General features: G+C 44.0%; 1 protein-coding gene across 4 annotated transcripts in view; it reads right to left on the reverse strand.

Moving 5' to 3' along the window:
• LOC126194796 (lipase 3-like) overlaps positions 1–13,947 on the reverse strand; it is a 172,709-nt gene that overhangs the window by 87,313 nt on the left and 71,449 nt on the right. For all 4 annotated transcript variants that reach the window (XM_049933104.1, XM_049933105.1, XM_049933103.1 and 1 more), the window contains exon 3: positions 6,668–6,851. In XM_049933104.1, the coding sequence (XP_049789061.1) occupies positions 6,668–6,851 (184 nt within the window). The remainder of the gene's footprint in view (positions 1–6,667; positions 6,852–13,947) is intronic.

Below are 13,947 nucleotides of genomic sequence, written 5' to 3' on the forward strand. Positions count from 1 at the left end.
CCACCTAATGACTGACGTTAACAAAGAGATCATCGGAGGGAATATAGGAACTAGCGGGCTGAGGTACAAGGACTGCAGCCTTGGAAGCAGCCTCGTTTCCTGGCAGACCGACATGACCACGAACCCATACAAACTTCACTGTGGCTCCACATGTCGCTTGTCTGGTGAAAGATTTGCTTCCAGAAATATTTGGTAACAACCGCTTCGTCTCTAGGCAATTTTAAGATGTGTGATCTTCCAGATTCGCCAACCTTAATCCATGTGACTCCTGGTTGTGGGGCTAAGTGAAAGATCGTGTCTATTATGGATGTGTTCGGGCTCTTCCTGATCTGAAGGACAGCATACGATGACATATTGCTCGCTGCGGGTACTGCCCATCATGCCGTGTTGCAGATGCCCCTTGCTGGTGAATCGGAAGACCATACAGGACGCACATTGTCTGATGCACCGTTATCATGTGTCTGACCGTTCCTACCATTTTCCTGGACCCACACCACATTCTGACTGCTTACAGCGCCACATTTTCAGCTGGTGGTAAAAAGTGGCATTATTATTGTTTTGTGCATGCTCCACACATACGATATTCCAGTGTCCTGTGATGAATACAGTGCACACTGCAGCACTCGAAACACCGTCAGTCTGATAGTAACCACCTAGAATATGACTAAGCGACAACCTGGGCCCAGTTTCATGTTGACTATCTGACGGACATTAGCATCCAATTATTTGTTACTGCAATGTATCACTTGTATTTTGAAACATCCCCTTGAAAAATTGTGAATGACAGTGCTGAAAAAAACTCTTACGTTGATTGATACAGAGACAGCTGAATGAAAATGAATGTACTCAGACAATTTTCTCTTTACGTATTCTGATTGTCACTAAACTGACACACAATATTTTTAGCGCAACGCAATTTGACTTTCAATAATCCCTACAAAAGAATGGCCCTGACTAACAATAACCTATACCTTTCATGAATCACTTATCTCACAAAAATCTTCGTTACTCGAATTACTGCAATACAGTGAGCGCCAATAGTGCCAGCTAAATAAAAGATTCAAACTACTGAAGGCACTAACTACTGATAGGCATAGTTAGCAAATGAAAGATTTTGATAGAGAACAAACAGTGTATTTACCTTAATAATGTTCAAAAGTCATCACATATATCTATCAATTCATGACAACCATCTTTAAAAATTTCCTTTCTCTGGCGGACACACGTCCAGATCGTTCGATTATAGTAACCTCTCAAAACTCTGGCAACTCTCTCTCCACATTCACCACTGCTGGCTGCTCACCTCCAACTGCTCAACGCTACGTGCTGTTCACATCCAAATGCCCAACATTACAGTAGCGAATATTCCAACAATGCCAACCAGCCACAGTCTGCACACAGCACAGTCAGTGATTTTCATACAGAGTGCCACGTGGCGTTACCAACATAAAAACCTAAACAGCCTACTTACAATTTTTATTTCTCACCAACTGGCAATCCTGGCATTGTCCAGATATTTATTTACGGCTGAGTCCAAGACTTCTTATGCATGGAATTTATTTTTGACTGATGAAGCTTCTTTGTATACAAAGTGTTAAGTAGTACGATTGAGGACATGGATGAAGAGCTTGTTTTTTCACTAACATAGGAGATAGCCACGTACAGCTGGCTATGAAAAAAGCAACTGACACCAAGGTCCACGACTTCTACATACAGTTTCTGGCGCTGTGCTTTGTTTATGAGCATGAAATAATGTAAGCTCACCGGGAACTGTACACGTTTAAAGCGAAATGGTGAACTGTTAAGAATAAGCTGGATTTGGGGATGAAAACTGAAATGCGCTATTTCCTTTCAAAATTTCCGCTTCTATGATATTACGTTGGAGATAGGTAACTTTCAGCCTCTGCGAGTGAAGGGTTCTGAGGAGTGAGATAATGCATCACACTCTCGATCAGAGCTAAGTAATTTTAACATTAGTCTACGTTTGTAAAGGTAAAATTGTAGTGCTTAAATCTGCTGTTAACTTCCGCAAATAAGTTCATAGTTTAAAACAACTTACCTAGGAAAGAAGTCACAAGAAGTAAAACCTATCGAAAGAAGCAAAATAATGTCGTTAGGTTTTTAATGCATAAAGCAAAACCTGTAAATTCATATATTCTATCCAAGAAAATTCGCTGTTGTACTCATGATAAAGAATATCAGTTTGGATTCCTTAGAAATGTTGGAACACGCGAGGCAATACTGACCCGAAGACTTTTCTTAGAAGATAATTAAGTAATGGCAAACCTACATTTCTACAAATTGTAGACTTGGAGAAACCTTTTGACAATGTTGACTGGAGTATTCTCTTTCAAATCCTGAAGGTGGCAGGCGTAAAATGTAGGGAGCAAAAGGCTATTTACAATTTGTACAGAAACCAGATGGCAGTTATAAGAGTAGAGGGGCATGAAAGGGAAGCAGCGGTTGAGGAGGGAGCGAGACAGGGCTCTTGCCTATCCCAGATGTTATTCAATCTGTATATTGAGCAAGCAGTAAAGGAAACAAAACAAAAAGGTGGAATATGAATTAAAATCCTTACAGAAGAAATAAAAACTTTGAGGTTTGCCCACGACATTGTAATTCTGTCGGAGACAAGCAAGGACCTAGAAGAGCAGCTGAACGGAATGGACAGTGTCTTGAAAGGATATAAGATGAACATCAACAAAAGCAAAACGAGGATAATGAAATGTAGTCGAATTAAGTCTGGTGATGCTGAGGGAATTAGATTAGGAACTGAGACACTTAAAGTAGTAAACGAGTTTTGCTATTTGGGGAGCAAAATAACTGATGATGGTCGAAGTAGAGAGGATATAAAATGTAGACTGGCAATGGCAAGGAAAGCGTTTCTGAAGAAGAGAAATTTGTTTACATCGAGTATAGATTTAAGCGTCAGGAAGTCTTTTCTGAAAGTAGTTACATGGGGTGTAACCATGTATGGAAGTGAAACATGGTCGATAAACAGTTTGGACAAGAAGAGAATAGAAGCTTTCAAAATGTGGTGCTACAGAAGAATACTGAAGATCAGATGGGTAGATCACGTAACTAACGAGGAGGTACTGAATAGAACTGGGGAGAAGAGGAACTTGTGACAAAATCTGACTGAAAGAAGGGACCAGTTGGTAGGACACATTCTGAGGCATCAAGGGATCACCAGCTTTCTACTGGAGGGAATAGTCGAGGGTAAAAATAGTAGAGGGAGACTAAGAGATGAATATACTAAGCTGATTCAGAAGGATGTGGGCTGCAGTAGTTACTCGGAGATGAAGAAGCTTGCACAGGACAGAGTAGCACGGAGAGCTGCATCAAACCAGTCTCTGGACTGAAGACTACAACAACAACAGTCATAAAAATAAGATTGTGCTGTTTAAATCTGTCACTGACCTAAAATTCCTAAAATACATCTCTACTGAGTAAAAGACTAAAGGTACCAGGTATTGGCTCTAAGTGTTGTGAAAAACTAACAGCGCCTTGTGTTGGTTCTTTGGTGTACTATGCCATGTGATTAAACATTCAAATTACTAAGACGAATGGACGAGTTTAGATAAAATTTTAAATTACAATATCTTTTCTCTCTATGTTCCAATTTTGATGAAATAAAGTCTATATATTGCCCCAACCTGCGCTCTAGTTAACTGTGAAAACCCATAAAAATTCATCGAGAGATTTTTGGAGATTAGCTTGCTCAAACAGACAAACAGGTGGACACAACGGTTTTACAGTTTTATGATCAGTATAAAACATATAGATGCCTAGCGTTGTAGGCTAAAAACCGTTTGTACACTCCTGGAAATGGAAAAAAGAACACATTGACACCGGTGTGTCAGACCCACCATACTTGCTCCGGACACTGCGAGAGGGCTGTACAAGCAATGATCACACGCACGGCACAGCGGACACACCAGGAACCGCGGTGTTGGCCGTCGAATGGCGCTAGCTGCGCAGCATTTGTGCACCGCCGCCGTCAGTGTCAGCCAGTTTGCCGTGGCATACGGAGCTCCATCGCAGTCTTTAACGCTGGTAGCATGCCGCGACAGCGTGGACGTGAACCGTATGTGCAGTTGACGGACTTTGAGCGAGGGCGTATAGTGGGCATGCGGGAGGCCGGGTGGACGTACTGCCGAATTGCTCAACACGTGGGGCGTGAGGTCTCCACAGTACATCGATGTTGTCGCCAGTGGTCGGCGGAAGGTGCACGTGCCCGTCGACCTGGGACCGGACCGCAGCGACGCACGGATGCACGCCAAGACCGTAGGATCCTACGCAGTGCCGTAGGGGACCGCACCGCCACTTCCCAGCAAATTAGGGACACTGTTACTCCTGGGGTATCGGCGAGGACCATTCGCAACCGTCTCCATGAAGCTGGGCTACGGTCCAGCACACCGTTAGGCCGTCTTCCGCTCACGCCCCAACATCGTGCAGCCCGCCTCCAGTGGTGTCGCGACAGGCGTGAATGGAGGGACGAATGGAGACGTGTCGTCTTCAGCGATGAGAGTCGCTTCTGCCTTGGTGCCAATGATGGTCGTATGCGTGTTTGGCGCCGTGCAGGTGAGCGCCACAATCAGGACTGCATACGACCGAGGCACACAGGGCCAACACCCGGCATCATGGTGTGGGGAGCGATCTCCTACACTGGCCGTACACCACTGGTGATCGTCGAGGGGACACTGAATAGTGCACGGTACATCCAAACCGTCATCGAACCCATCGTTCTACCATTCCTAGACCGGCAAGGGAACTTGCTGTTCCAACAGGACAATGCACGTCCGCATGTATCCCGTGCCACCCAACGTGCTCTAGAAGGTGTAAGTCAACTACCCTGGCCAGCAAGATCTCCGGATCTGTCCCGCATTGAGCATGTTTGGGACTGGATGAAGCGGCGTCTCACGCGGTCTGCACGTCCAGCACGAACGCTGGTCCAACTGAGGCGCCAGGTGGAAATGGCATGGCAAGCCGTTCCACAGGACTACATCCAGCATCTCTACGATCGTCTCCATGGGAGAATAGCAGCCTGCATTGCTGCGAAAGGTGGACATACACTGTACTAGTGCCGACATTGTGCATGCTCTGTTGCCTGTGCCTATGTGCCTGTGGTTCTGCCAGTGTGATCGTGTGATGTATCTGACCCCAGGAATGTGTCAATAAAGTTTCCCCTTCCTGGGACAATGAATTCACGGTGTTCTTATTCCAATTTCCAGGAGTGTATTTGTATTGGATGGGTTGTACTGATAAATGCGGTTAAAGAAACTGAAAGCATATAGAATTAAATTACCGAGCATGGCGTCTGGTAAATTTGTAGAGATTTGATAAACTAGCACACTATAGGAAGAGATGGAGGTTGGCATTGTACACTATGTGATGAAAAGTATTCGGACACCCCCGCCTCGAAAGATACGTTTTTCATATTAGGCGCATTGTGTAGCCACCTACTGCCACGTACTCCATATCAGCTACGTCAGTAGACATCATGAGAAAGCAGAATGGGTCGGTCTGCGGAACTCACGGACTTCGAACGTAGTCAGGTGATTGGGTGTCACTTGTGTCATACGTCTGCACGCGAGATTTCCACACTCCTAAACATTCGTCGATCCACTGTCTGCGATGTGATAGTGAAGTGGAAACGTGGAGGGACACGTACAGCACAAAAGCGTACAGGTCGACCTCGCATGTTAGCTGACAGAGACCGCCGACAGTTGAAAAGGGTCGTCATGTGTAACAGTCAGACGTCTGTCCAGACCTTCACACACGAATTCCAAAATGCATCAGGATCCACTGCAAGTACAATGACAGTTAGGCGGGAGGTGAGAAAACTTGGATTTCATGGTCGAGCGGCTGCTCATAAGCCACACATCATGCCGGTAAATGCCAAACGACGCCTCGCTTGGTGTAACGAACGTAAACACTGGACGACTGAACAGTGGAAAAACGTTGTCTGGAGTGACGAATCACGGTACACAGTGTGGCGATCCGATGGCAGGATGTGGGTATGGCGAATGCCCGGTGAACATCAAATGCCAGCGTGTATAGTGCCAACAGTAAAATTCGGAGGCGGTGGTGTTATGGTGTGGTCGTGTTTTTCATGGAGGGGCTATCACCCCTTGTTGTTTTGCGTGGCACTATCACAGCATAGGCCTACGTTGATGTTTTAAGCACCTTCTTGCTTCCCACTGTTGAAGAGCAATTCGGGTATGGCGATTGCATCTTCCAACACGATCGAGCACCTGTTCATAATGCACTGTCTGTGGTGGAGCGGTTGCACGACAGTAACATCCCTGTAATGGACTGGCCTGCACAGAGTCCTGACCTGAATCCTATAGAATACCTTTACAATGTTTTGGAACACCCACTTCGTGCCAGACCTCACCGACCGACTCCGTGAAGAACGGGCCGCCATTCCCCAAGAAACCTTCCAGCACCTGCTTGAACGTATGCCTGAGAGAGTGGAAGCTGTCATCAAGGCTAAGGGTGGGCCAACACCATACTGAATTACAGCATTACCGACGGAGGGCGCCACGAACTTGTAAGTAATTTACAGCCAGGTGTCTGGATACTTTTGAACACATAGTGTACCAGCAGAGGGAGCGATGAGTTGGCAAAAGAAGTTATGTAAATGAGATCGTTGTTGAATCACCCAAGGACTTGTTCCTGCCGATCAGCACGAAGTTGTCGGAGCAGCCTATGAGCCCTGACATGACGAGCACAGCGCCCCTGGCGGCCGCCGCTGGCAGGATGCGGTGCGCCGTCAGCTGGTAGCCGTCGTCCGTCTCCGTGGAGTGCGTCTCGCACCGGAAGCCCTCCTGCCTGCACAGCTCCTCCTGCAAGCAACACAGCAGAAACGTCACCGTTAGTGAAAGAGAAGTCTCCAAGTGTTTCATTTGCAACTGCCTGTCTCCGATATTACAGGCGCGTCGAGTTAGCCAAAAATAATGAACCGATAGAGCTTACGCACTGCCTGATCGAAAGTACACTACTGGCCATTAAAATTGCTACACCAAGAAGAAATGCAGATGATAAACTGGTTTTCATTGGACAATATATTATACTAGAACTGACATGTGATTACGTTTTCACGCAATTTGGGTGCATAGATCCTGAGAAATCAGTACCCAGAACAACCACCTCTGGCCGTAATAACGGCCTTGATACGCCCGGGCATTGAGTCAAACAGAGCTTGGATGGCGTGTACAGGTACTGTTGCCCATGCAGCTTCAACACGATACCACAGTTCATCAAGAGTAGTGAGTGGCGTATTGTGACGACCAAGTTGCTCGGCCACCATCGACCAGACGTTTTCAGTTGGTGAGAGATCTGGAGAATGTGCTGGCCAGGGCACCAGTCGAACATTTTCTGTATCCAGAAAGGCCCGTACAGGACCTGCAACATGCGGTCGTGCATTTTGCTGCTGAAGTGTAGGGTTTCGCAGGGATCGAATGAAGGGTAGAGCCACGGGTCGTAACACATCTGAAATGTAACGTCCACAGTTCAAAGTGCCGTCGATGCGAACAAGAGGTGACCGAGACGTGTAGCCAATGGCACCCCATACCATCACGCCAGGTGACACGCCAGTATGGCGATGATGTATACACGCTTCCAATGTGCGTTCACCGCGATGTCGCCAAACACGGCTGCGACCATCATGATGCTGTAAACAGAACCTGGATTCATGTGAAAAAATGACGTTTTGCCATTCGTGCACCCAGGTTCGTCGTTGAGTACACCATCGCAGGCGCTCCTGTGTGTGATGCAGCGTCAAGGGTAATCGCAGCCATGGTCTCCGAGCTGATAGTCCATGCTGCTGCGAAAGTCGTCGAACTGTTCGTGCAGATGGTTGTTGTCTTGCAGACGTCCGCATCTGTTGATTCAGGGTTCGAGACGTGGCTGCACGATCCGTTATAGCCATGCATATAAGATGCCTGTCATCTCGACTGCTAGTGATACGAGGCCGTTGGGATCCATCACTGCGTTCTGTATTAGTTTTCTGAACCCACCGATTCCATACTCTGCTAACAGTCATTGGATCTCGACCAACGCGAGCAGCAATGTCGCGATAAGATAAACCGCAATCGCGAGATCCTACAATCCGACCTTTATCAAAGTCGGAAACGTGATGGTACGCATTTCTCCTTCCTGCACGAGGCATCACAACAATGTTTCACCAGGAAACGCCGGTCAACTGCTGTTTGTGTATGAGAAATCGGTTGGAAACTTTCCTCATGTCAGGAAATTGTAGGTGTCGCCACCGGCGCCAACTATGTGTGAATGCTCTGAAAAGCTAATCATTTGCATGTCACAGTATCTTCTTCCTGTCGGTTAAATTTCGCGTCTGTAGCACGTCATCTTCGTAGTGCAGCAATTTTAATGGCCAGTAGTGTATCTGGGTACCTATTACTAGAAATTACTTTGGGGTGTGTCCAACATTCGCATTAATGATGGCTGAGACTCTGCTAGGGACACTTTCAATGAAGTGGATGAATCTCTGTGGAGGAATGACAGCCCTTTCTTCCTCGGCAGCTAAAAGCGGAGAAGGTTGTGATGTTGGACACTGGGGTCTGAAGCAGAGTGATCGTTCTAACTCGTCCCATAGATGTTCCATAGGGGGCACATTGGGAATGTGGACAGGCAAATCCATTTCAGGAATGTTATTGTCCAAAAAACATTGTCTCACAGATGCTGCTTTATGATAAGACACAGTCTCATACTGAACAGTCATCGCCTATGAGCTGCTTCTCAGCTGTTTGAAGTACACAGAGCTGTACATCGTCTTCTTGTCCTTCAGCATTTATTGTTTTCATAAATGTAATTAGGGCACCACACCCTAACCACGGAAAACATTCGCATACGGTAACATTATCTTCTCATTACTAATATGTAGGCATTACACATGATGACTTGCTCTCCAGGCGTTCACCAAACTCAGATCCTTCCAAACGATTGCCACTGGGTATAGCATGATTCATCCATCTAAATTATTTCTATTTATTGTCCTTGTGGCGTCGCTCTTTGCATCACCTCAGGCACCGGCTAGCATTGACTACAGAAACTTGTGGCTTATGTGGAGCTGATCGACCATTGTACCCCTTCCTTATCTAACTCCATACACACAGTTATTGTGCTAGATGGACTACTGGTAGCACTTTGGAATTCATGAGTGATTCCTTCCCGTGACTGCACGCAATTGCTTACAGTCACCATCCGCATGCTGGATGGTACCTGTCTCTTAGTTCATGAGGTCTGCCTGATTTGGTTAAGCTGTAGTCGTGCTATACAATCACATTGCCAACAGTCCACTTGGGCAGCTATCTGGTGCCAATTTTGTTTACATGAAGGCCCCAGCCACATTACAGGAATGTTTACATAAGGGGAATGCCCAAGTGTTGGTTTTTTCACATAAGGATAACATGGACACACAGAGACTTCTTGTGGCACCTCATGGTCAATTCCATAGTGTACAAGGATGCCTGGATACTTCTGATTGGATAATGTATTCCACTGAGGAAAAATGAAAAGTAATATTAGGTACGAGGCGAGGGTCCCCGTTGTTTTATATGAGTAGGTGCTTCAGACACCTAACTTTTTAAACCTTGGGAAATTTGTCGTATATGCGCTTTAGGCTGTGAGTAGCGGAACAATGTACAATATCTCTACTTCTCCATTGTTATATTTATGTAAATAAACTAGACACTTGGGCATGCCCCTTATGTAAACATTCCTGTAATGCGGCTAGGGCCCTCATGTAAACAAAATAGCCACCAGATGCTTTTAGCCTTATGTAAACAAGCCACACACTTGTGGTTTAAAGTTATGTCTAGGTAAGTGTAATTTGTGACCTTAATGTAAACAAACAGGTCATGTATGCTTTTAGTTATATTTATGTGAGTCTTCTCTCCCTCTCTTGTCTAGTCCAGTTGACTGATGACCATAGATGTTAAGTCCCATAGTGCTCAGAGCCATTTGAACCATTTGAACCTAGTCCAGTTGGGTGGGCTTAATTACTACAATTTACGACCCAAAAATTGACATTGCAGTGGAAGTGTGAAAAGACATAGGGCGTTATTATATTGGCTGAATTATTGTAATTTAATGACGTCACATCTGCCCATGGCATATTCTGGAAGCACTCGAATGTATGACCACCTTCCATTTCTATTTACAGTTTTGGAGCAATTTGTTAAATTTTTAGAGTAGTTTGTTAAAATTTTTGTAGAATGCTTGCAAGGTTTTTCCAGTATTGGAAACACTCACTTTCAGCCACTTTTCAACATTGTCATCCAGACACGGTAGATCATGGTAAGTAAGGGACTGTAAACATTTAACAAATACCACAGTTCATTATATAAACAAATAAACTTTAAACCACAGGATATCAGTGTAACGCCGGTCGGTGTGGCCGTGCGGTTCTAGGCGCTTCAGTCTGGAACCGCGCGACCGCTACGGTCGCAGATTCGAATCCTGCATCGGGAATGGATGTGTGTGATGTCCTTAGGTTAGTTAGGTTCAAGTAGTTCTAAGTTATAGGGGACTGATGACCACAGATGTTAAGTCCCATAGTGCTCAGAGCCATTTGAACCATTTTTTATCAGTGTAATAACTGACACAGCGTGTTATTTAAACAAATATTCTAATATTCCATGTTTTAATGTTTAACAGTGGCACATGAATTATTTAAACAAGTACACTCATCTTCCATCGTTTAATGTTTAAAAATTATCACAATGTTTTATCTAAACAAATATGCTCTTGTTACAAATCATGTCTATTTATGTACGAATGTTTCACTATAAGGAAGCTATCATTGCATAATAAGTCTGTCTGAAACAATAGCTGACACACTATGACGTCACTATCAGGCTGCCTGAGAGTAGTTTGAAACAGCTGTAACGTCCACATTCCTAATCGACCTATTAGATTGCGATATAAACGACCATGTTCACGTATGCATAATGAAATTTTACTATGAGTAAGGTTATCGCTACAGAAGGAAAATAATACCGGTTAGTAGGAGGAAAGCTTACAACAGACCCCTCTGAAGGATAAACCAATCCAAATCTAATCTAAATACTGAAATGGGCGCCATTTAGTGCAATCGCTTGCGAACCACACATAGGGCGGAAAGGCTACCGTGTAGTATTTTACACAAAAAGTACTGATGAGGAAGAAGAAAGGATAATTAAATGGTCGCCAGCCCACTAGGGCATGAATATCCAAAATCCTAAGAGAGGTAATGGCAAAGAAAATTAAGCAAGTAATCACTGGCATGGCAACAGAAGGTTGTCACGCTGCTCCTCAACACAACAGTTGACAAGAAAATGAATGAATCAGAAAGCACAGAGTTTGCAGTTACTTATTGTGAAGTACTAAATTTTGAAAGCAAAGCTAAATGAAGTTGCTGCTTAAATAAATGACTGACTGTAACAGAAGCTTTGTTACACAAAAAATGACTTCCAGTACCCTCAGTGTAATGTGATGCAAAATTTGGAAAAAGGCAAGCAATTTACTTTTAATTATTGAAAGATGGAATTGAATTTACTTTAACCAATGGTTTACTTTTAACACAAGAACAATAGAATATATACCAAGCCAACAGAAGTCACTCGCTAAGCTAAATACAGAATAAATGAAACTGCACACTCTTAATTCGGGCTACATCTGTAGTTATTAGTTTTTCCAGGAAAATTTTAAGTTACTTTAAGTGAGTGAAGTTAATGCTGAAAATTGCATATTAGTTAAGCTTCTGTTATGGAATACAAGAATGAACAGTTACTGAGGTAGCAAAATTTAGAAACTGGTCATTAGCAAACAAACAAAACTGGCAATAAATAGTGAATCGGTTTTCATATTATTATGACACACAATGACTGGATGTAAAGAAAAGGAACCCTGTTTGGTAATAATGTCTGAGGATAATGACAACACATTTGTCCTATAAGTTTTAACTATTTCAGGTTATTGTTCAAGAAAGTCATTAAAGTTTGTTAAAGAAATGTCGTTGGGTAATACTTGTACAATATTAGTTATATTCTGTTAGTAACAGTCTTACAATGTTGTAGTTTTACGGATGATGAAGACAGTAACCGACGACAATCCTGAGCTGCTGCTTGTGTTTGAGAACTAAGAGTCGTCTCCAGAGCCCAGGATAATTATGGGACAGGCAATAGTTGGAACTGCAGCTTCCTTCACTTGTCCACTCCGAGCGTTCTCTCGATACTCGCTAATTAAGAAAGCAGATGTGCCTACATTAATCTGGTCATAACTGCACACTGCGTCCGTGGGTGCACCAAACAAACGCTTCCGCACTGTTTCAAGACTCAAGCTGCTGTGTTCTCTCTGTTTGCAGCGTGACAGAGACACTCCATATACAAATATAAATAACGGCACAGCTGCTGCCATTTCGTCATTGCTATTGATACAGGGAGCGAAAGGCTATTTACAATTTGTACAGAAACCAGATGGCAGTTATAAGAGTCGAGGGGCATGAAAGGGAAGCAGTGGTTGGGAAAGGAGTGAGACAGGGTTGTAGCCTCTCCCCGATGTTATTCAATCTGTATATTGAGCAAGCAGTAAAGGAAACAAAAGAAAAATTCGGAGTAGGTATTAAAATTCATGGAGAAGAAGTAAAAACTTTGAGGTTCGCCGATGACATTGTAATTCTGTCAGAGACAGCAAAGGACTTGGAAGAGCAGTTGAACGGAATGGACAGTGTCTTGAAAGGAGGATATAAGATGAACATCAACAAAAGCAAAACGAGGATAATGGAAAATAGTCAAATTAAATCGGGTGATGCTGAGGGGATTCGATTAGGAAATGAGACACTTAAAGTAGTAAAGGAGTTTTGCTATTTAGGGAGTAAAATAACTGATGAGGGTCGAAGTAGAGAGCATATAAAATGTAGACTGGCAATGGCAAGGAAAGCGTTTCTGAAGAAGAGAAATTTGTTAACATCGAGTATAGATTTAAGTGTCAGGAAGTCGTTTCTGAAAGTATTTGTATGGAGTGTAGCCATGTATGGAAGTGAAACATGGACGATAACCGGTTTGGACAAGAAGAGAATAGAAGCTTTCGAAATGTGGTGCTACAGAAGAATGCTGAAGATAAGGTGGGTGGATCACGTAACTAATGAGGAGGTATTGAATAGGATTGGGGAGAAGAGAAGTTTGTGGCACAACTTGACTAGAAGGAGGGATCGGTTGGTAGGACATGTTATGAGGCATCAAGGGATCACAAATTTAGCATTAGAGGGCGGCGTGGAGGGTAAAAATCGTAGAGGGAGACCAAGAGATCAATACACTAAGCAGATTCAGAAGGATGTAGATTGCAGTAGGTACTGGGAGATGAAGAAGCTTGCACAGGATAGAGTAGCATGGAGAGCTGCATCAAACCAGTCTCAGGACTGAAGACCACAACAACAACAACAACAACATTGATACCGAAAGCCCGGCCGGAGTGGCCGAGCGGTTCTAGGCGCTACAGTCTGGAACCGCGCTACCGCTACGTTCGCAGGTTCGATTCCTGCCCCGGGCATGATTGTGTGTGATGTTCTTAGGTTAGTTAGGTTTAAGTAGTTCTAAGTTCTAGGGGACTGATGACTTTAGATGTTAACTCCCATAGTTCTCAGAGCCATTTGTGATACTGAAAGGGTACAGTACTGCCAGACATAGAAAAGAGGTACAACATACTTCGTTGTTCTTGTCAGAACAGCGTTTTTTGTATAATAACACCATTTTATTTAGTATGCCGAAGCCGGATACCAATGTAGGAAAGAAGGGCAATTTGTATGTTTAATTATCCAGATGTGCACTTCCTTAAAATAGATCCCTGAATCCAGTTTGGTAATGTTTGTGAATTGAATGAATGGCTGGTCGTCTGCTGACCACAGATAGTGAAGGTAGATTTTGTAATCATCTTTGTAACGGT

The sequence above is a fragment of the Schistocerca nitens genome, chromosome 7 (genome assembly GCF_023898315.1).
Source record: "Schistocerca nitens isolate TAMUIC-IGC-003100 chromosome 7, iqSchNite1.1, whole genome shotgun sequence".
NCBI classification, from domain to species: Eukaryota; Metazoa; Arthropoda; class Insecta; order Orthoptera; family Acrididae; genus Schistocerca; species Schistocerca nitens.